The sequence below is a fragment of the Schistocerca cancellata genome, chromosome 1 (genome assembly GCF_023864275.1).
Source record: "Schistocerca cancellata isolate TAMUIC-IGC-003103 chromosome 1, iqSchCanc2.1, whole genome shotgun sequence".
In the NCBI taxonomy this organism is placed as follows: Eukaryota; Metazoa; Arthropoda; class Insecta; order Orthoptera; family Acrididae; genus Schistocerca; species Schistocerca cancellata.
Window position 1 is genome coordinate 1,045,789,400 of NC_064626.1, and position 24,176 is coordinate 1,045,813,575.

The 24,176-nt window shown below is 42.8% G+C and overlaps 1 protein-coding gene across 3 annotated transcripts in view; it reads right to left on the reverse strand.

The window, feature by feature from the left end:
• Positions 1–24,176, reverse strand: part of LOC126090187 (sodium-dependent dopamine transporter) — a 497,172-nt gene that overhangs the window by 358,020 nt on the left and 114,976 nt on the right. For all 3 annotated transcript variants that reach the window (XM_049906970.1, XM_049906968.1, XM_049906969.1), the window contains exon 2: positions 21,026–21,204. In XM_049906970.1, coding sequence (XP_049762927.1) covers positions 21,026–21,179 — 154 coding nt within the window. In that variant the 5' untranslated portion in view covers positions 21,180–21,204. The remainder of the gene's footprint in view (positions 1–21,025; positions 21,205–24,176) is intronic.

The following is a 24,176-nucleotide window of genomic DNA, read 5'->3' on the forward strand; positions in this document are numbered from 1 at the left end:
AAGGATCACGCAAAGCTTTCTGACGTCGTTTCTTCCATACTTCTTTCATCCGTTCTCCATGTTTTCTTTTTCTTTCTTCTGTCCATTTTGTTCCTGGTCTCTTTAGTGCTTCCTTCTCCGACAATACAATCCACTTTTCCACCTTATTTCTAAAAGTTTTTCTGTCTTTGACATCTTTAAGTTCAATATTTGCTTTTTGTAAATCTAATTTTACTTGGCTAATCCATGGTGTTGTTGATTTGACTTTTTCTATGTAAGTGAGAATTCTGTTGGTGAGTCGTGTGGGGGGAAGTCTAGTGACATGTCCATAAAATTTTAATCTTCGCCTTCTTATGTCTGCTGCCAGGTTTGATATAGTTTCTGTGGTTCTTCTTGATTGTATCCGATATCCTTCTTCTGTTAATTTTGGACCTAAAATCTTTCTCATAATTTTGCGTTCTTCTTTTAGTATTTTTTCTAAATCACATTTTGTGTGGAGTGTGAGCGTTTCACTAGCATATAGTGCTGCTGGCTTAATTACTGCGCAGTAGTGTCTGATTTTTGTGTTCGAGGAGATGCATTTTTTATTGTATATTTCATGTGTCATACCATATGCTCTCTTCATTTTCTGTTGTCTGATCTTCTGTGCAACTTTCTCTCCTCCGGTTGGCTCCAAAATTTCACCTAGGTATTTAAAATGTTTTACTCTATTTATTTTTCCATATTTTGTGTTCAAACTGTGTATATGTAATTTTGTACAGAAAAATTCTGTCTTTTGAAACGAAATTTGTAAACCTACTTTATCCGCGCATTCCTTAAGGATCTCTATTTGTTTGGTGGCGATTTCTTCATCATCTGCAAGTATGGCCAAGTCGTCCGCGAATGCTAAACAAGATATCTCCACGTTGTCTTTGGTTCTACCAAGATGGATTGGTTTCCAGTAGGATTGATTTTTTAATTCTTTTTCCCATTCCTTAATGACTTTATCCAGGACTATATTAAACAGAAGTGGAGATAGCCCGTCACCTTGACGTACTCCAGTTTTTATGAGAAAAGGTTCAGAGATTTCTCCCCTGAATTTAACTTTAGATACAGTGTCTGTCAGTGATTCTTTGATAAGCCTTAGTGTTTTGGAGTCAAGTCCAAGTTCCTCTAAAATGTTACACAAAGATTGCCGGTCTATTGAGTCATAGGCTTTCTTAAAATCTACAAATGTACAAATTATGGGGGCATTTCTAATTGCTTTGTGTTTTAATATTGTCTTTAAATTAAATATTTGTTCTATGCATGAGCGACCGGGGCGGAAGCCTGCTTGATAATCACCAATTTGGCGTTCCAGCTGCTCTTGTGTTCTTTTCAGCAGGCATGTTGAGAGAATTTTGTAGGTGACTTGTAAAAGTGAGATTCCCCTGTAGTTATTGACATTTGTTCTGTCTCCTTTTTTATGTAACGGGTGAATAAGGGCACATTTCCAATCCTCTGGTAATTTTTCTGTTTCCCATATTTTTGTTATTATTTTTGTGAGCTCTTGCAACGTCTTTGGTCCTAGGTTTTTTAATAGCTCTGCAACAATGCCATCTTCGCCAGATGTTCTATTATTTTTTAAGTTTTTAATGTGACATTTGATTTCTTCCTGTGTTGGTGGTAATGAATCCGGTTGAGCGTTGGCACTGATTTCTTTGGGAAACCTTAAACTAGGTTCTGGGCAATTTAGTAGGTTAGAAAAATATTGAGCCAATACTTGACAGTTTTCCTGGTTTGTTAGGGCTAATTTACCATCTGGTTTTCTGAAACATAAATTTTGAGGGATATATCCTCGTATTTTATCTGCGAAAGTTCTGTAGAAGTCTCTTGTATTATAGTTTTGGAAATTTTCTTCTATGGCATCCAGTTGTGCCTTTGTGTACTTCCTTTTTGCTTGCCTAATAGATTTTGAAACCTGTTTTCTAACCTCGTTAAATAACTGTAGACTTTCTTGTGATTTTTTACTGTTATATTCTTGAAATGCCTTTTTTCTCCTTTCCAATGCATTTTCACAGTCTGAATCCCACCAAGGGTGTTTGAATATCTTTTTCAAGGGAATAGTTTCCTTAGCTATTCGCGTGATTTTAGAATGAAATTCTTCCCATGTGTTTGCCTTTTCCTTCTCCCATTCTTCTTTTACTTTAGATTCTTTAATCTTCTTGGTGTCATATTTCTGTATTTCTGTTTTCTTCTGATGACTTCTTCGTGCTGTAAACTTGATTTTAATTCTAGTTAGGTAATGGTCTGAATCAATGTTTGCTCCTCTGCGTACTTGGACGTCGTAAATTTCTTTTTGTACTGGGTATGAAATCGCCACATGATCTATTTGAAACTCGCCAATTTGTTGTATAGGAGATCTCCATGTCTTTTGTTTTCTTGGACATTTTCTTAGAGATGTTGACATTATCTTCAGGTTATTCTGCTTACATAGTTCGACGAGCCTTGTACCATTTTTATTGGTAAATTTATGTGCAGGATATTTGCCTACGGTCTTTTGGTGGATTTTCTCTCTACCAATTTGGGCATTAAAATCGCCGAGTAGAACTTTTGTATCATCTTTTGGAATCTTGGCCATTATATTCTCCAAATTTTCCCAGAACTTTTCTGTTTCTATGGGGTTTTTCTTGTTGTCTCCGTTTGTGGGAGCATGAACATTAACCATTGTGTATGTTTTGTTGGCACATTGTAAGCGCATCGTCATTGTCCTATTATTTACGGGAGTAACTTCCTTGATGGAGCTGAGCACGCTCTTGTGTATGACAAACGCCATCCCGAGATGGGGGGCTCCTCTTCCGATTCGTTTATCCGTCTTGCTCTTAAAGATGCGATAGTTGCCATAATCTGATGTTTCTTCATCTGTAAAACGCGTCTCCTGTAAAGCTAGTATTACTATCTTTTGCTTTTCAAGTTCTGTTGTAAGGTTTAGAAGTTTTCCTGGTTGGATTAATGTATTTATGTTAAAGGTTCCAATGTATGTAGGTGTTTTGAGTGGAAGTTTGCCAGAGAGCTCCGACTTTCTCTGATGTAATCGTGTAAGTCCAGGTTCCCCAGAATCCGAATTCCTGGTTGCCATCTGTTGATGGGTGGATTGGTTACCACCTGGGGTAATGTTGTTATTACTTGCACGAGTCATACTTGCTTGTAATCAAGTTGGTCCAGTGTTTCCACTGGGTGTTTAGAACCAGGGATTGTTAGTTCCTGGCACATTATGACCAGCCGCACATTGTGTGAACAGACGCTGACCAGGATGCCGATGGTTCCCACTTCAGACGCGTCCTGGATTTGGGTGTTGACAATGCTTATTGTAATGGCGGCACTTACTCGCCATGACACAGCAACGTCTTCGGGTTCTGTGGTTTTTGAATGAGTGTGACCCTTGCCAAAAGTCACCCTCCCACACCCTCGTGATGCTGCCGCCTCGGTCCGGGACTGCTTATTTGGGTTTCCCCTTATTCGCAGCTGTCCACCATATCTGATGGATCGTTCGCTATCCGCCACCTGCGACCCGCCCTGTACCTGAGGCTCGGCTAGGGTATATATATATATATATATATATATATATATATATATCAGTTCATGATATCCAATATTACAAATTTACTCTTTCTGATGGACACACGTCCAGATCGTCCGCTCTCAAAATTCTGCCATTTCTCTCCCCACATCCACCACTGCTGGCGGCCCACCTCCAACTGCGCATCGCTACGCGCTGTTCACATCCAACTGCCCAACACTACAATGGCGTATATTCCAACAATGCCAACCAGCCACAGACTGCACACAGCACAGCCAGTGATTTTCATACAGAGCACTAGGTGACGTTACCAACATAAAAACCTAAACAGCCTACTTACAATTTCTTCTTTCTCGAAACCAGCTCTGAGGAAAGTGAAAACTTTGCCGTCGCAAGCTGCTGCTCTCTTGGTACCTGTTGCAGAGGGTTAGCATGGACCAGATGCTGAGAATGATCAAGAGATACAGATGTCTGTGAGAAAGAAGATGGAAAACAAGAACCACTCGAGGAATAAGACTAGGAAAACACACAACACTTTCAATTTTTGTTATTAATATATATTTTCTGCAATAAAAACAGTGACAGAGGTAATTTTGTAATAAGACGCACCATTCATATTATAAATACTCATCTTAAAGAATTTTTGTCCCTATCATTAATTATCCCAAGATTTTTTCGCCTTATTGGACCCACCACTTTGAATTTTCCAATTTTGGTATAAAAATCGTTACCATAAGGATCAGATACCCCGTTATACCCATTTTTGGTAGTATTGGAGCAGATTATGCAATTTTGGCCAGGTTTTCAGGGTTCTGGCCCACTGTACGACGACGCCTGTGGATCCGGCGCTGTACAGGGGTGTTCAACTGTTGCTCTGGCTACCATTTTCTCCAGATATCTCACCCAATGCAAACGTCTGGTCGTGGATTCGCAACAGATAGGTGCTAGTCACTCACCACCCACTATGGCATAAATTTGAAGCGGCATAAAATGACGTACCCGTACAGTATCTGTCATCCTAGCGAAATTTCATTATTTACTTTCCTTCCTGGTGTTCCAGTGCAATGGCCAGCAGAGCGCGTAAAGGGGTAGTCCTCATTGAAACTTTCAAAAAATCTATTTTTTTGGCATTAATTGTCCTGTGGAATCTCTTCTTTATTGGAATGTTCATACCAAACACGCCAGAAATTCCGTTATCGAGCTGCAAGGCGATTTGTGAAAAAGAGTCTCCGAAAACGAATCACAGTGGGGAAAGAAACTGTCAACACGTAATTTCAATGATTGCCTAACAGGCATTATGTAAATTCTGAACGTGACCCAACTTGGAGGTCCGACCAGCCTGTTACAGCTTCTGCACAAAAGCGGACGAAAAATACATCGAACGAGCAGAGCAGCAGACAACAGAAGCTGCCAAAGAGGGTCGCAGGTCCACCATGGTCAAGAAAAATATGGAGGAGGACCGCCTTTTGGATCTGAAAGGATTGTTGTATGGTCCAGGGATCGCTGACTGGAGGCATCTTTAACTTAAATACAAAAAAAATAACACAAAACCTAAAACGCGTTTTTCTCGAAACTGAATTTTTCAAATCGACGGTAAGCATGACTTGGGAACGGTACATACGATTTCGATCAAAATTTGATGCCGTCACTCTAAATTGAATTCTCTATCAGGTTACATACCCGTTTGCGATGTCTTCAAAAGTTTGTTTTCGGCGCGAGCTTTTGACCGGACTTCGTAGTCGAAGAAAATAAAATTTGTTTGAACACATGACCATGTTGTTAGAACGTAATATTTTTCAATTATCTTATGTATGCTCACAGAAAATATACTGAAAATGACTTACAGTAAATTATTTTGGTGTAATCCAATAGGGGGGGCTTCGGGAATCCCCGCCGATGACCAATGTTCTGGCTGCAAAGGAGTCCTTCCACCTGGTGGAACGATTACAAGGAGCGTCCGATTTGGACATAAAAATGTTTTCTTAGGAACAAAACTGTAAATAATGAAACTTATATAATCATATTTAGCATTAATTTTTACTTTACTTGAAAAAAAAATCGCTTATTTTTTATGCGTTGAGAGAGGGCTATCGCCTTACGTAAAAATGTTTCGTAAATTTTGCGGACTGCTGATGAAAAGAAAATGGAAATACATTCGCTAAACAGGTGTTAAAACCTTTACAGGTAAATCTGGCCTTCAGAATGAATAGAAGAAATGCAAAATGATTGCAAAGTAAAATTGTTAGATAATCGAGGTTATGATTCATGACGTAACGAACGAAATTAACATTTAGTGAAATTACGTGATTTTAGCTAGTGGTGAAGCGACTTGTGAACAACAGAATTTAGGATGACCAAACAAAAGTATTATGTAATATATTTATTGATAATTATATCACTGATTACATTCCGATGACGTTTAGTTACTTCAAAATGTGAAATGTAGACTTTAAGGCAGTCGTAGCCATATGATCATCCTGAGTGTGTGCAGTTAAGACTGCAGTGCACAGTAGAGACATTTGACAATATTTCGATCAGCTTTCAGTTTATAAAACACATCGCTGTACGGACTCGGGAACTCGTGTTTATCGTTCCTGCGAACTGGCTACAGCAGTTGTTCTGATTAAAGGACGGCTCCTGGAAATGTAGTGGAAATGTGGGATATCCATTCAGCTCTGGAGGACACCAACAGACTGCTGTCACCTTATTTAGATGGAGCGCGGTTTCCATGAATCACTTTAAGCGAATGGTTTTGTTAGTGAAGTCATGGCCTTTTTCCTCCACTATTCTTCGCCATCTGAAGTAACGCTAAATTTCTAATTAGGTGCTATGCAACATATTCCTCATCTTTAGGATGGTGACAAGTAGTGTTCAGTGTTGAATCCCGTTTTCACTGTAGCAATGGATCGCATAGAGATTTCTAACAGTTGGCGCTGTAAAGTGTATGATTAGTGACTCCCACTACTTCTGGAGGAGGAACATGGTATGACAAGAAGATACAGCAATATTCTGGTTTTTTCTTCGTAGGGCAGCTCCAGAAACACTCGTTGTAATGGGATAACAGTCGCATCTGTACATTACGAATGCCTCTTGAATATGTTCTTCATAACAAATCGTCTCGGCCCACACGCCTCCCTGTCGTCAGATACGTCTGGAGCCACAGTTGGTGATACTCTTCACATTAATGTAGTACGAATGTGATAAAAAAACGTCTGCGTCTACCACTTTCTTCAGGATATCTTTGTGACACCATGTACGCTTATGTGAATATAATGTGATACCGTATTAAACGCATCTCTAAATGACGAACTTTATTATGATAACTATTTCTTGGCTCTGCTATTATCATATCCTGCGTCTGTGGACAATCTGATGCAACTACGTATAGTGATTTCTTCAAGGTGCACAAACATTCAGTTTTAAGTATAGAGAGAAAGTAACGCAAAACGATGTTGCATTGTTTTGAGTTCATTAACTAACTCAAATCTGATCTTGGACCACATCTTTATGGGATCTGCGGGCGTTACTCAGGTAGTGAGGTCTGGCCTCGCTTAGTGCTAGTGCCGATGTTGTCTGCGATGTTCTGGACGATTACTGACAAGGAGCTAGGGCCCGCATCTCTCAGTAACACTGTTTGGCGCCAAAGTTCTCAGATGAGACATTGAGAATAGGTTTAGAATTTGACATAACGCATTTGTGCACAGTCTGGTGATGGGAAAGTGTACACTTCTGTCGTGCCAATGATAAACTGGAGAAGTTTATTACACCATCTGGATTCGAGTCGATTCCCGCAGGCTAAACACTATAGCACAACCATGCGTTAGCGACCGCTGCTATGGAGTCAGATTTGGCTCTACCCCTGCCAGAAAAATAAAAAGTAATTACTTCTTTTCTTAAATGCGTTGTTATCTGAACGTGGCTACTACATGTGAAGAAAACATTCTCACACCTTAGGCACTGGCGGCATCGATAAAGTAGTAGCGCACACGAGGTACCAGTCGACTAGTGACTAACACAGTCAACTGCGTAAAGTAAACAAGAAGTAAACAACGTGTTCGTACAAGGAACTAGTTCAAAATGGTTCAAATGGCTCTAAGCACTATGGGACTTAACATGGCTCCAAATGTCTCTAAGCGCTATGTGAGGTAACATTTGAGGTCATCAGCCCCCTAGACTTAGAACTACATAAACCTAAGGACATCACACACATCCATGCCCGAGGCAGGATTCGTACCTGCGACCGTAGCAGCAGCGCGGTTCCAGACTGAAGCGCCTTGAACAGCTCGGCCACAGCGCCCGGCTAAGGCACTAGTATTACTTCATAAATATCAAAAACATCAAGATTACTTTTTAATGATAAAGGTGTACTTCGGCGTTTCTTTTTTTTAGAGAATGAAGTACGGCAAGTAATATTAATTACGATGAGGAGGCAGAGGAACAATGATTGATATGTGTGCATGCGATGTGGCGGCACAGACATCGGCCGGCCGCAGCGCTATCAATCAGAAAGGCTGCGACCGGAACCACGACAGCGGCGGTAAAAGCCGGCCACGGCTCTGCCCGTGGGCCCGCCACCCTGCCACGCCGCCTTCTGCCGCCGCGCCGCTGCCACAACGTACGGATGGTGCGCCCCACGCCCGTTGTAGCTTGCGTTACTGGTGCTCCTCAGACTGGGAAAGACAATAAGGAATCGACAACTCTGCTCTTGAGGACCAAAAGGAATGGAATACGTATCTGAGAACCGAGAACTGTAACGATTACCACGTAACTGCTATCGTCACCATATACGGCCGGGTGAAGCCGCGAAGTTCTCGGGTTTGGAATGTGTATCTAGCCTTCTCCGACCCTAATGTCATCTGTAGTGCCTCGAAAGAAAACTTTTATACATCCGTTTTTCAGGTGAATTTCTTTGAATACACTCCTGGAAATTGAAATAAGAACACCGTGAATTCATTGTCCCAGGAAGGGGAAACTTTATTGACACATTCCTGGGGTCAGATACATCACATGATCACACTGACAGAACCACAGGCACATAGACACAGGCAACAGAGCATGCACAATGTCGGCACTAGTACAGTGTATATCCACCTTTCGCAGCAATGCAGGCTGCTATTCTCCCATGGAGACGATCGTAGAGATGCTGGATGTAGTCCTGTGGAACGGCTTGCCATGCCATTTCCACCTGGCGCCTCAGTTGGACCAGCGTTCGTGCTGGACGTGCAGACCGCGTGAGACGACGCTTCATCCAGTCCCAAACATGCTCAATGGGGGACAGATCCGGAGATCTTGCTGGCCAGGGTAGTTGACTTACACCTTCTAGAGCACGTTGGGTGGCACGGGATACATGCGGACGTGCATTGTCCTGTTGGAACAGCAAGTTCCCTTGCCGGTCTAGGAATGGTAGAACGATGGGTCCGATGACGGTTTGGATGTACCGTGCACTATTCAGTGTCCCCTCGACGATCACCAGTGGTGTACGGCCAGTGTAGGAGATCGCTCCCCACACCATGATGCCGGGTGTTGGCCCTGTGTGCCTCGGTCGTATGCAGTCCTGATTGTGGCGCTCACCTGCACGGCGCCAAACACGCATACGACCATCATTGGCACCAAGGCAGAAGCGACTCTCATCGCTGAAGACGACACGTCTCCATTCGTCCCTCCATTCACGCCTGTCGCGACACCACTGGAGGCGGGCTGCACGATGTTGGGGCGTGAGCGGAAGACGGCCTAACGGTGTGCGGGACCGTAGCCCAGCTTCACGGAGACGGTTGCGAATGGTCCTCGCCGATACCCCAGGAGCAACAGTGTCTCTAATTTGCTGGGAAGTGGCGGTGCGGTCCCCTACGGCACTGCGTAGGATCCTACGGTCTTGGCGTGCATCCGTGCGTCGCTGCGGTCCGGTCCGAGGTCGACGGGCACGTGCACCTTCCGCCGACCACTGGCGACAACATCGATGTACTGTGGAGACCTCACGCCCCACGTGTTGAGCAATTCGGCGGTACGTCCACCCGGCCTCCCGCATGCCCACTATACGCCCTCGCTCAAAGTCCGTCAACTGCACATACGGTTCACGTCCACGCTGTCGCGGCATGCTACCAGTGTTAAAGACTACGATGGAGCTCCGTATGCCACGGCAAACTGGCTGACACTGACGGCGGCGGTGCACAAATGCTGCGCAGCTAGCGCCATTCGACGGCCAACACCGCGGTTCCTGGTGTGTCCGCTGTGCCGTGCGTGTGATCATTGCTTGTACAGCCCTCTCGCAGTGTCCGGAGCAAGTATGGTGGGTCTGACACACCGGTGTCAATGTGTTCTTTTTTCCATTTCCAGGAGTGTATTTTAATTTTTGCACAAAATAATAAAAAACGATGTTTTCGCATTAGCGTGTTTACTCTACTACCAAGGGTTACTCATGCAATATTTTAGGAAACCAGCCAACCCTCTTTGGCTGGATTGGGATGTAATTAGACGTCCCCAAGACATTTAATGTTGATTTAAAGTTCGTGTTTATTTCAAATTTACCAGCAATCTCATTATATTTTCTTTCCTATTGAAGCAGAAGTTAATGAATTTTCAAAAACAGAGCTCTAGAATTAAACTGAAAACCAAGCAACTTCAATATTTTCATCGGAAGCTGTTTTCAAACTTGGTTTTTCTTCTTGTGTTTTCTCAGCAATTTTTGAGATTTATGGAACTATTCACAGAAAAACTCTATCGTAAATATAAAATAAGCACGGTTCAGTACCGAACATTCGACGTCCTTTCTTGAGAACATCTAGATTACGTTGGAAACAATAACTTCTCACTTCACAGACCGCCCAACACCACCTCAGTCCATACGCATAATTTCAAAGGCGAGATGTGTTGTGGGAGGAAGGACTATATGACCCGGGTGAGTCCCGTGGGCATATTGACGAGAGCGAACATTAGCGTGAGTTTTGGAAGAAAATCCAAACCGCTATGGAGCCACAATACTTCCCTTGTAAACTACTTTAGCAATGTTTTTGAAGAGATTTGATTTTTACCACATTCGAACATAGTACTGTACCCCAGAAGTCTTGTACTTCGCAGTGATTACTTTGCAACAGTTTCAATGTAGCTCTTGATCCGATCTTTACTCCTAAAACTTACTGTGACGCTACGGAAGTTCATCTTGTCACTAATTTGTGCAGTGTGATTGAGAGTGTACCCACTAGGGCGCAGAATGTTATGACACAACCATATCTAAACACTCCAGTCAGACTACAGACATGGCCCTAGGGTACAGACGAGTACGAGCTCTAATTTCCCTTATCTTTGAATGGTGATCATTGCGCGATTTGAAAGTTGGTGGTAATAATATATGCTCTACATCCTCGGCGAAGATCGGATTTCGGAATTTAGTGAGCAGCCCCTTCCGTTTAGCGCGTCGTCTATCAGCAAGTGTATCCCACTTCAAACTTTCTGAGATTTGTAACGCTCTCACCAATAAACCGCAATCTAGAGTTCGTTTTGCCCGTTACTTGTGCAATCTGATCATTCCATTTGAGATCATTTCGAATAGTCACACCCAGATACTTGACGGATGTCACCGCATCCAAAGACTGGGCATTTATTTTGTTCTCGTACATTAATGAGGATTTTCGCCTTGCTTTACGCAGTAGGTTACACTTACTAATAGTGAGAGATAGCTGCCAGTAATTTTCTGCAAATCCTCATTGATTTGTTCACAACTTTCTCGTGGTACTACATTCCTGTAGACTACAGCATCATCGGCAAACAGTCTAATGCCGTTATCAATATCATCAACCAGATCGTTCATGTAAATCGTAAAAAGCAGCGGACCTATTACGCTGCCCTGGGGCACACCTGTAGCCACGCTTGTTTCTGTTGATGTCACCCCATTCTGCCTGTTAGAAAACTTTCTATCCAACAGCATATGTCATCGGATAGACCGTAAGGGCGCACTTTTTGGAGCAAGCGACAGTGCGGAACTGAGTCGTGTGCCTTTCGAAAGTCGAGAAATATGGCGTCAACCTGGGAGCCGATATCTAGAGCTTGTTGTATCTCATGCACAAAGAGGGCCAGCTGTGTCTCGCATGACCGCTGCTTCCTAAAACCGCGCTGGTTTCTGCAGATGAGCTTCTCAGAGTCTAGAAAGGTCATTATGTCTGAACACAAAATATGTTCCATGATTCTACAACAAATCGAAGTCAGTGAAATTGGCCGGTAATTATGTGCATCCGATTTTCAACCCTTTTTATAGATTGCTATGACCGGGGCCTTCCTCCAGTCCCGTGGAACTTTCCGCTGTTCCAGTGACTCCATACAATGAAAGTATCGTCGACGTGTCTGTGCTACACCTTAGGTTTACAAGGTGCCAAGTCCAGCGTTTGTGCTTCGAAATATTCCATGAAGAAGTTGGCCACCACTGGAGTAAGTGGACTTCCCACAGTGACACCTTCCATTGCTCATGAAACAGCTCGTGTTGAGTCGTGCATGCAAGATCGCGGTAATGTCTTGAGGGAAAATAAAACCAATACACTCCAGAGAATCACTGAGTGGCACTTAGGCAAACAAAGAAACAACATCAAAGCTGACCCGGACATCGTTTGGTTCAAGTTTTAGCATCTTCAACTTCTCAGTGTATACATCGGTCTTTTCTTCGTGCTGCTGGAGCAGAGAGGCCAAGTGTTTCGCCAGTTTATACGTCAGAAAATCATCAAACAAACGTCGCCCGAAGAACCCGAGACAGAAACAAACAGGCAATTTGTCAAGTGCTCACTAAAGCCTTAACAATTTTGTAAGTAATATTCTGTTGAAGTATACACGGATGGAAGGAAATCAGACAACGGAATGGGCTCAATAACAGGAATATTTATCAACAAGAAGCTTACTCATCAATTACAGCCCAAACTGGATAATGAAAGCTCAAATAATCAAGGAGAACAATTTGCTTTTGACTCGAAAGCGTGTCCACAATAACGATACCTAACGGCCACAGCTCATTGTTTAAGGCAGCCTATGCCACTAAATGTAGCACTAGTGCATGGTACTCTTGTACAAGCGTATTTTCGACGACATACTGTATATCGATTTCCTTTCATATGGTAAGTTTTGCTTTTAGTACTCGGCTATTTTGCTAAATTGGGACACACCGCAAGAAATGATCCCTGAGAGGATAAGGGCTAAAAGTTGCATATGTGCATATGGCAGGAAATGCCTTCTAAGGGACAGATCTTTTACAGTAGCAGGCAGGAGACTCGCAAGCGTGCGACAACTCTCATTATCCGTACCACTTCCAACGCGTGCTGGAGTTATCGTCTACGGACTTGCTCCACAGCGACAGTTTTGTCGCTCGTTCGTCGCACAGGCCACCATGGCTATTCACAGGTGAGGCTATCTTTATCACGGACGGTGTCATCAATCTTCACAACACCCTTGCACACTATGGAGAAACCCGATGGTATGCTGGCAGCACCAGTTCAGCATAAATGTAGGGGCGGGGATTATTGGCGTCAGCCTCATGGGACCGGTTATCCCTCCACAACATCTCACAGGGGAGGTGTGTCTGCCCTTCCTGCGTCCCCTGTTAGAAACGTGTCTTTGGTGGTACGAAGGGTAGTGTGGTCAGAACATAATGGTTTTCCAGCTCACTATTCTGTTGGGTGTGGAGTACACTACAGTACTAGTACAGGCAAAACATTCCCACTTTCTTGGCGTGTTCTCACGTGTGATTTCTGCTGCATCCTTGGTCGTCGACTGTGTCACAGCCGCTTTGTCATCTCCTTCATAGGGAAGAAAGGTGTGGCGTCTTGGCTGCTGCCTTACTCTCCAGCCACAAGCCACGCAATTGAGCGCTGTAGGTTGCCTCCCCATCAAGGCGCCTGCAACGCAATCGCAGCTCATCCTGTCTGCCGCAGCCACTGCAGTCTCTTAGGGCGCCACATCTGCCGAAGTTCTACTTACAGCTTCAACGCCGTTCTTTGTTGTCCAGACAAGTTTCGTCGATATAAAAGAACTTACCGCCTTACTCTCTTAACTTCCGTACTTGTATCGAATATTTGCACCGTCAGTCTCTACCACAATATTTCTTTTATTTAGCTGCCTCTTCCAGGTAAATACCATTTCACGCAGTGTCTTGTGCAAAATATCTTTCTGCCAGAGACAATGGATTTTCAGTTATACAGCAATAAGTAATTTGCGTAACGCTGGAACTATCCGTTGGAACTGTCTTTTCATCAATGTAAACGTCCCCCGACGTTTTTCGAATTACCGATTTTGGAAAACTGTTTACAATGATGGGTTTCTTCCCAAATTTCTTAGCGCTCTTCCTTGGTGGTGCTAATAACCCGTATGGTTCACTTTCGCGCTCCTTTCTGATACTCGTATTGAGGCAATGCTGACTTTGGCGCAAATTGCAGCCCTTTGATTGGTGCTGGCTATATTAGCCCTCAGTTCTTTTTGTGCCAAACACAAACTCTTAATTACGATAGAGACGACCGAGAGCGCTTTACTCCGAAGGTACTTCTCCATTCTATTGTACACATTTTATTTTGATGTATTACGCTTATCCCTCACTTCCAAGTAACTAACTATGTCACAAAATACACCGAAGCGCCAAAGAAACTGGTAGGCATGCGTATTCAAATAGACAGATATGTAAACAGGCAGAATACGGCGCTGCGGTCGGCAACACCTATGTACGACAACAAGTGTCGGACGCAGTCGTTGGATCGGTTACTGCTGCTACAATGGCAGGTTATCAATATTTAAGTGAGTATGAAGGTGGTGTTGTCGGCGCACGAGCGATGGGACACAGCATAACCCAGGTAGCGATGAAGTGGAGATTTTCCCATACGACCATATCATGAGTGTACCGTGAATATCAGGAATCCGGCAAAACATCAAATCTCCGACATCGTTGTTGCTGTAAAAAGATGCTGCAAGAACTTGACCAACGACAACTGAAGAGAATCGTTCAATATGACAAAAGTGCAACTCTTCTGCAAACTGCTGCAGATTTCAGTGCTGGGCCATCAACAAGTGTCAGCGTGCGAAGCATTCAACGAAACATCATCGATATGGGCTTTTGGAGCCGAGGGTATCCTTGATGACTGCATGACACAAAGCTTTACACCTCGCCTGGGATCGTCAGCACCGACATTCGACTTTTGATAACTGGGAAAGTGTTGCCTGGTGGGACGAGTATCGTTTCAAATTGTATCAAACGGATGGGCGTGTACGAGTATGGAGACAAGTTCATGAATCCATGAACCTTGCATGTCAGCAGGGGACTGTTCAAGCTGGTGGAGGCTCTGTAATGGTGTGGAACGTGTGCAGTTGGAGTGATACGGGACCCCTGATACGTCTAGATACTTCTCTGACAGGTGGCACATACGTAAGCATCCTGTCTGATCACCTGCATCCATTCATGGCCATTGTGCATTCCGATGGACTTGGGTAATTCCAGCAGAACAATGCGACACGTGAGCATTATTGAGCATATCTGGGATGACTTGCAACGTGCTGTTGAGAACAGATCTCTACCCCCTCGTACTCTTACGGATTTATGAACAGTCCTGCAAGGATTCATGGTGTCAATTCGCTCCAACACTACTTCAGACATTAGACGAGTCCATGCCACGTCGTGTTGTGGCATTTTTACGTGCTCGCGGGGGCCGTACACGATATTAGGCAGGTGTACCAGTTTTTTGGCACTTCAGTGTAGATTAACTGAACTGACTGACGCCGATAACTAAAATCACACGAACAGAATCAACGTTACCAAGAAAAGCTTCGGAAATGGAAAATGAAAAGGTCTTCTAATAAATATTGGACTGTGGCACCTAAAGTGCAAACAAAACAGCGAATGGTTCACACTATTGAGCATTCACAGTTAGTGTGTCTCATTCATGAGTGCAGAATTGTTTAACTAAATAGGGACGAACGTTTCCGTTCCAGCAAATGTTGTAGACACTTTTTACAGTTAGCTGGAATCGTCGGGATCTTTCGCTGCTTATACGCTACGCAATTGCTTGCTGTACCGTAATTTGCTCTGCGAGTGAAAGTACAACGAATGCTAATTCAGTTCACTCATACTGAACACTATCATTAAAAGTCATCATCCATATGGACCCAACAACCTTGCGATTAGAAGTACTGACAGCATCAATTTACAAGCAGTCAAAACTTTACATAGCACTCAGTGATTAGTTTTGCTCGCCAAAATATTTCATACTTCATCAACTAGCTCCTCTGCGGGAAATCTGTATAACGTAGTGTTACAACTTGTAGTAAGAAAATAAGTTCTCACTTCAACTAACAAAACACTCGGAAGAATCATCCAAATCGAACATTATTGATAATGTCCACTGTCACACTGTTCCTCGATAAAATGCATTCCTGGACATGTTCGCGAAATTTTCAGAGCCACTGGAGGTACATCCTTACTCTATCTGAACTACATCGTGGCTCCTCTACAAAGTAATCCTCGCAGTCAATGTACCGTCTACAGAACACAGGATTTCGCTCTTCTCTAATTGATTGAAATAAATTATGGCATGAGAACTGTACCTATCCTCTTGTTGAGATGTGATCGGCATATTTGATTTCCAGCCCAAGGCCATTAACGACTGTAATACACTTCCTAGCAAAAAAAAGGGAAGCACCTGGAAAGGGAGCAGGAAACGAAAAGAAACTTCATGGGTAAAAGGGTAGGTGACGTTATTTCAGTGATAACAAAAACGAGTCAAATTTTGTAAATAACTTGGCAGTATCAGCACGCTTACCTACATAACGTTGCTCCCCCTGTGACTTGGATGCACGTTTGAAAGGATCCCATAGGGTCGTTTTATTCTCTCCTGAAGCAAGCTGGCCCACAACTGTTGTAACTGGTCGTTGATACCCTGTATGCTGACACATCCGAAAGGATGGAAGGAAGAATAGGGTTTAACATCCCGTCCACGACGAGATCATTAGGGACGGAGCAAAAGCGCAGTATGTTTCAAGGATGGGCCAGGAAATTGGCCGTGTCCTTTCAATGAATCCATCCCGGCATCTGCCTCAACTGATTTAGCGAAACCGCGGGAAACCTAAATCTGGATGGCCGGACGCGGAACTGAACCGACGTTCTCCCGAATGCAAGCCCAGTGTGCAGACGATTGTAGTGTTATAATAAATCCCATTAGAGAGAAAACAACAAACGAGGTGGTAAATGATATTTTCCAAAAAACTATGAAGTGGTCCTCAGAAAACGAACTCTTCCTAAATTTTGAAAAAAAAAACGCTGTATTCAGTTTTGTACAACATATTAACGATTGAATTAGCACATGAGCAGGAGTCGGTAATAAGGATAGAATACTCCAAATTTTTGGGTTTACATACTGACGAAAAGAACTGGAAGAGGCATTTTACTGAGCTTCTCAAAGAATTAACTTCAGCTACATTTGCTCTTCGTACAATTGCTAATCTTGGAAATAAACGAATCTACCTCCTGACATATTTTGCTTATTTCCACTCAATAATGTCTTATGGAATAATTTTCTGGGGTAATTCAGCAGATAGAAAGATAGTATTGATTAACAAAAGCGGGCAGCAAGAATAACATGTGGTGTTCACTCACGAAACTAGTGTAGGTAACTCTCAAGGAGAGGGTCATTTTAACTCCGCCTTCTCAATATATACAATCGCTGTTAAAATTGGTCATAAATAATCCATCACAGTTTGAGAACAGTGATGTCCATGGCTTTTACACTAGAGGGATTAAAAACCTTTGTTGGATTTTGCCCAATAAGAAAACGTTTGACAGATAGAAAAGCAATTTTTAAATCTAACTTTCGATCATATCTCCTGCACAACTCCTTCTATTCCGTTGACGAATTTCTACTTAGAAATTAGTAGTCAGAAAAAAAGTGGCACCATGTTTTAAGTGTAGTTGCATGAATAGACTAAAAGATAATATCTTCATTGATGTTAGCACTAATCATGTACACATTTCCTTTAAACTGACACGTTCCACGTCACTTCGACAATAGAATCGCTCACTCACTAACCAGTGCGCCACCTCGCACGGTAGTTGACATCGAGCTGGGCCGAACATCTCCTGTTGGGAACAGATCTCGGAATTTTGTTGGCCATAGAGACATGTAACATGTGTAACAGAACGTTGTCCTCCTGAAAAATGGCACCACGAATGGCAACACGATGCTGTCGCATGAGAGGATGCAGGTGAAAGTCCGTGACGTATCGTTGTGGCGTCATTGTTCCCTCAATAATTACCAGGGATGACGTGAAGTCATACCGAATGGCTCCTCATGCCATGACGCCGGGGATAACACCACTGTGCCTCTTCAAACACTGGGAAAATAGGACATCTCTCCACGTCGCAGCCACGCTCTTCGTAGGGATGCGCAAAACCGATAAACGGCATTGTTCGGTATTTGTTTGCATTCAGTTAAAACAGGTGTTTTAGTTTTTTACGAATAATGGGGTAAGAAATTGAAATATCAGTTAATCATTACAGCAGTGCTTAAATTTTTCGTTTTTAAATAAACCTTTATTAAAGAACGAGTAATTTTTATTCGTAACATTTGCTTTGCTTTGAATTATTGCTTCATTATAGAAAATGGATAAAGCGATCAGTGCTATTTTAATAACAATTCCGACAGAAACGAGCAACAAACACATGGCATTAGAATTGGTACGGCGTTGCTGAGACGTGTTAGCATGTGGTATGGCCTATGACGTGTGTACATGGAGTGTGCGAGAATTGCCTCATCTGGTTTATATGGTACTTCCTCAGTGTCGTCCTCGGGCGTCAGTTGTACTACAGAATGGCACCATCCCTAGACTGGATGTTTTTACGAAGTGCAGTGTCAGTGAAGTACAGTGCTCCATTTGATGTAAAAGATTAGAAACGGGAGGAGGCACAATAAACTTGTGACCTAATCTAAGGAGGAAACTTAAAAATTCGCAGATCATTCATAGTTTGCAATTAAAATAGAAATCAGTTGATCAGCTGCCTGTATCTAAAGAACATGTCTTTTTCTGTTTCTAGCCCTTGAAAACGGACAAATTAACTAGACAAATAGTGTTCCTCAAACTCGTATTTCATTCTTTAGCACCGACTACTCGTAATGTCCAAATAGTGGTATGATCTCTGATTACAACATAATCGTACTTTGGCTTGCACCATACTGGCAAGCCACTTGCCTGAAGCTTGTATTAGGCTTCGTCTCAAAATCTGTAGAACCTGGTTTTCCAAATCTAGTGTACGCACAGTCCGCCGCCTCCACGCGCATTCGTTTGTCTGAAATGACCAATGATCATACAAACGCCCAAAAAGGGCTTGAAATGTGGTGCGATGTGCTTGCTGTCTGTGAGGGTACTTGTTTTGGTACAGCAGTCCTGTCTCTCGACCGTTTCCATCCGCTTGGACGCACACAAACACCATCTCGGCCTGTTCCCGACATGAATACCGGACCATTCTGCTGCTTACATTATGCCGCGTCAATCACACAGACTGCAACACACAAGGAACACACGGTACGTGGTCAGAGGAACTTTCATTCGTCAGCGCCCTCCACCGTGGTGATGGTGTATTCCCGGACACATGTTCATAGTACCTTTTTTCCGGGTGTTGTGTGATGTCCTTAGGTTAGTTAGGTTTAAGTAGTTCTAAGTTCTAGGGGACTGATGACCATAGACGTTAAGTACCATAGTGCTCAGAGCCATTTGAACCATACCTTTTTTCCCCCATTTCCAGTAAAGAATCCATCCCTGCAGTCCGTTGGTTTTATAAATATTCACCCTGAAATTATTTGATACTGTAAGATAACTGCTTCACATTTGTGTCTGAAGATTGCATAAAGGTGGAACGCATAAAATTGTAAAGTGTATACAATAAAAAAATCGATGGGATGGATGCCATTTCAAGAACAATATAATAATTCCAATCCCAAAGAAAGCAGGTGTTGACAGATGTGAAAATCACCGAACTGTCAGTTTAATAAGTCACAGTTGCAAAACACTAACGCGAATTCTTTACAGACGAATGGAAAAACTGATAGAAGCCGACCTCGGGAAAGATCAGTTTGGATACCGTAGAAATGTTGGAACACGTGAGGCTCTACTGACCCTACGACTTATCTTAGAAGAAAGATTAAGGAAAGGCAAACCTACGTTTCTAGCATTTGTAGACTTAAAGAAAGTTTTTCACGATGTTGACTGGCATACTCTCTTTCAAATTCTGAAGGTGGCAGGGGTGAAATACAGGGAGCGAAGAGCTATTTACAATTTGTACAGAAAGCAGATGGCAGTTATAAGACTCGAGGGGAATGAAAGGGAAGCAGTAGTTGGGAAGTGAGTGAGACAGGGTTGTAGCCTCTCCCCGATGTTATTCAATCTGTATATTGAGCAAGCAATAAAGGAAACAATAGAAAAGTTCGGAGTAGGTATTAAAATCCACGGAGAAGAAATAAAAACTTTGAAGTTCGCCGATGACATTGTGATTCTGTCAGAGACAGCAAAGGACTTGGAAGAGCAGTTGAACGGAATGGACAGTGTCTTGAAAGGAGGGTATAAGATGAACATCAACAAAATGACAACGAGGATAATGGAATGTAGTCGAATTAAGTCGGGTATGTTGAGGGAATTAGATTTGGAAATGAGACACTTAAAGTAGTAAAGGAGTTTTGCTGTTTGGGGAGCAAAATAACTGATGATGGTCAAAGTAGAGAGGACATAAAATGTAGACTGGCAATGGCAAGGAAAGCGTTTCTGAAGAAGAGAAATTCGTTAACATCGAATATAGATTTAAGTGTCAGGAAGTCGTTTCTGAAAGTATTTGTATGGATTGTAGCCATGTATGGAAGTGAAACGTGGACGATAAATAGTTTGGACAAGAAGAGAATAGAAGCTTTCGAAATGTGGTGCTACAGAAGAATGCTGAAGATTATATGGGTAGATCACATAACTAATGAGGAGGTATTGAATAGAATTGGGGAGAAGAGGAGTTTGTGGCCCAACTTGACTAGAAGAAGGGATCGGTTGGTAGGACATGTTCTGAGGCATGAAGGGATCACCAATTTAGTATTGGAGGGCAGCGTGGAGGGTGAAAATCGTAGAGGGAGACCAAGAGATGAATACACTAAGCAGATTCAGAAGGATGTAGGTTCCAGTAAGTACTGGGAGATGAAGAAACTTGCACAGGATAGAGTAGCATGGAGAGCTGCATCAAACCAGTCTCAGGAATGAAGACCACAACAACAACAACAGATGCCATTACGGTCGCGGACTCTTTAAATGACCTTATGTCTTTCATTGGAGTCGACAGGTTTGTGTGTGGTTTAGCGACTGGTGATGTGTTCGCACAGTAATACTCCATAGTGTGGTGGATAAGTACTGCCTCTAAATGAATGGTTAAGTTCTTCATGGGGTAGTGTTGTGAGCACTAGTTGGTACGGTCCAGCGCTTTCTGCTCATCACCGGACAGAGTGGAGCCGGGCGTCGGTGAGGTGTACTTACCGCCGCCGTTCTTGTAGCAGAGGTAGGGGAAGCGCCAGACGTTGGCGAGGTCGACGGCGAACCCGATGACGGAGAGCAGGAAGTCGACCTTCTTGCCCCACGTCTCGCGCCCGTCCTCTTCCCCAGACACCGCCGACCTGCTCTTGGGCTCCATGGCGGGCAGCACCCGCGGCCGCGCGCTGCAAACACACACGTCACGTGGTCAGCACACAGCGCCTCGCAGTGGAGCGGCCCCAGTTTACAGTTAATCACAGCACTCTCAGTTACAGCAGTCTCACTCCCTCATATACAACTCTGTTATGGATCACTATCTGCACTTGTAATGAAATCAAGTCAATAACACAGTAAGAAAAGTACGACAAAAGCATATGATTCAGTATTACAATCAAAATTATACAGAATTCTTTTGGAACTTGGAATACCAAAGAAGTATGTTAGACTTATAGAAGCGAGTTTGGAAAACACAAAAGGTAGAGTGCGCGTGGGGAAATTGGAGTCAGAAGAATTTGTAATAAAGAACGGACTTAAGCAGGAAGATGCCCTGTCTCCGCTATTTTTTAATTTGGTCCTAGAATATATTGTACGAATGGGAGCAGATAATTCAGAGGGCGTGGAGTTAAATGGAAATATTAAGATATTGGGGTATGCAGATGATCTAAACATCTTTAGCAATAGGAAAGAATCTGTAACAGCAAATGCGAATGCGTTAATCAGGGCTAGTGAAGATGTAGGTCTAAGGATAAGTGAAGACAAAACTAAATACCTAGTTACTACTAGAATGCCAACAGCAGTAGATCAGGAAATGTTAAGAGTTGGAGACATGCAGTTTGAAAAAGTGAACACATTTAAGTATCTAGGCGTGGACATCACTTCGAGAAATGAGATTGAATCCTAACTGAAGAAGAGCTTACGGGCGGGAAATGCGTGCTACTTCTCACTGAATAGATTACTTTCATCACGGATATTGTCTAGGAATTTAAAGATTAGAATATACTAAACTATTATTCTACCATTTATGCTGTATCGGTGTGAGACTTGGTCTCTCACTGTGCAAAATAAAAAGCCGTTTCGAGTATTTGAAAACAAAATTTTGAGGAAAATTTTCGGAGCGAAAAGGGATGACATTAACGGAGAGTGGCGAAAATTGCATAACGAAGAGGTTCACGAACTCTATTCAAGCCCTGACATAATCAGTATTATTAAATCACGTAGGCTGAGATGGGCGGGTCACGTAGCTCAAATGGATGAGGGCAGAGCAGCGCGCAGAGTACTGGTAGGGCACCTAGAGGGAAAACGTCCTGTGGGGAGACCGAGGCATAGATGGGAGGACAATGTGAAGGCTGATTTGAGGAGCATAGGTATTGAAGGTGAATGGAAGGAAATAGCCCAAGACAGAGACAGATGGCGAAAATACGTTGCTGCGTAATGGACTCTCGAGTCCGGTATGACCAGTGAGTGAGTAAGTAATGTACGACCAGTGAGTGAGTAAGTAATGTACGATACCATTGAGTATCGATATCTGAAGTTTAATACAAGTAACTTCACATATACACATATTCATAAGAAAATCGGTGTTTCATACTTAAATATTCATATTATGCACATCTGTATTAACGTTGAAGCATTTCATTTAAATTTTTTTTAAATTCAGTTTTACTATTACAAAGCTGTACCAGCGATTATCATCGAAAAAGTTGTAAACAGGCTCTGAGCACTATGGGACTCAACATCTTAGGTCATAAGTCCCCTAGAACTTAGAACTACTTAAACCTAACTAACCTAAGGACATCACACACACCCATGCCCGAAGCAGGATTCGAACCTGCGACCGTAGCAGTCCCGCGGTTCCGGACTGCAGCGCCAGAACCGCTAGACCACCGCGGCCGGCCAAAGTTGTAAACTCTTTGATTTTATATTATATCTCCGCTCTTCTTCGTTGTGCACAGTATTGGCGGGAGATTAGTTGAAAATGGACAGCCTTGGCGGAAGAGCAGCTGAAAATGGACACTCTTCGCGGAAGAGCTATTGTAAATCGAGCTGATGTGTCTTCAGAATACTTCTGAAGGCAGAAGTATTTAGCGCTCATATTTCAGTGCGTGCGACTATTAGTGAATATAGCTGTTTCAGAGTTCAGAAACTTTATTTCTTTCAATATTCGAAGTCACACGAATAACACAGTTCTTTCGCCAGTTAATGCTTCTTCGTATCGAAAATAGGATTCGAGACCAGTACCATATCCCACAGAAGAGAACCAGACCACTAACGAAATAACGAGAAAATAATATTTTATAACTGTAGATGTCGATGATGGGTCCGATGCAACTCACTTAAAATAAATAATCGAAGTCTGTTTTGAAGACATATCATTGAACGTTAAGGATGAAGACCCCATTACAAACTTTAATCGTAGTTGTAAGATTAAAATAACACTGTTGCCGATTCGTACCTATCGAGCAGATATTGGGCTGGGCACTATTAAATCTGTAAAAGGGTAGAATTCAACAACGATTCATCGCGTTTTTGGATTTCAATCAGAACTATTCAGTTTTTATTACAATGATTGTCTTTTTGTTGTAATAATTTCAGTAATATTAAATCTACCACTACCATTCATGCTTTGTCCTCAAAATATTAAGCCTGAGAGCTGAACTTACTACACACAGATAATTCTGTGTGCTCAAAGTGTTATTCGCACTCCTGCAAAGCTTTCATTCCATTGGAACAGTCCATCGCAGCCATTCTGCAGTGGAATAGTGACTCGTTAATACGTTCGCCCCACTGGGTGTTAGTGTCTACAAAGTCTTCGTTCCCTCCGAACATTCCAATACATCTGCTCCATGCAACATCTCTGACTCATCAATAGCTCTGCCGGAACGGGGTGTAACCAAGGAGATTAGCATCTATGGAGATATCCTAAAGCTGCAAAACTGAAGTCAGCAACTTACACTCTGCCACATTTTTGTAACCACAACATTGCGCTTAGCATGTGTGTACTGTATTGTTATTCATCGAAATACGAACGTAAATTTGTGTATTTTCGCTACCTACGGATGAACAAACAGGAACGGGAAGCCTTTTATTACTTTCTACAGGCAAATGTTTTGGCTAAAATAATACTTTTGGTTTTCACCCAGTGACTTTTGTGTTTACA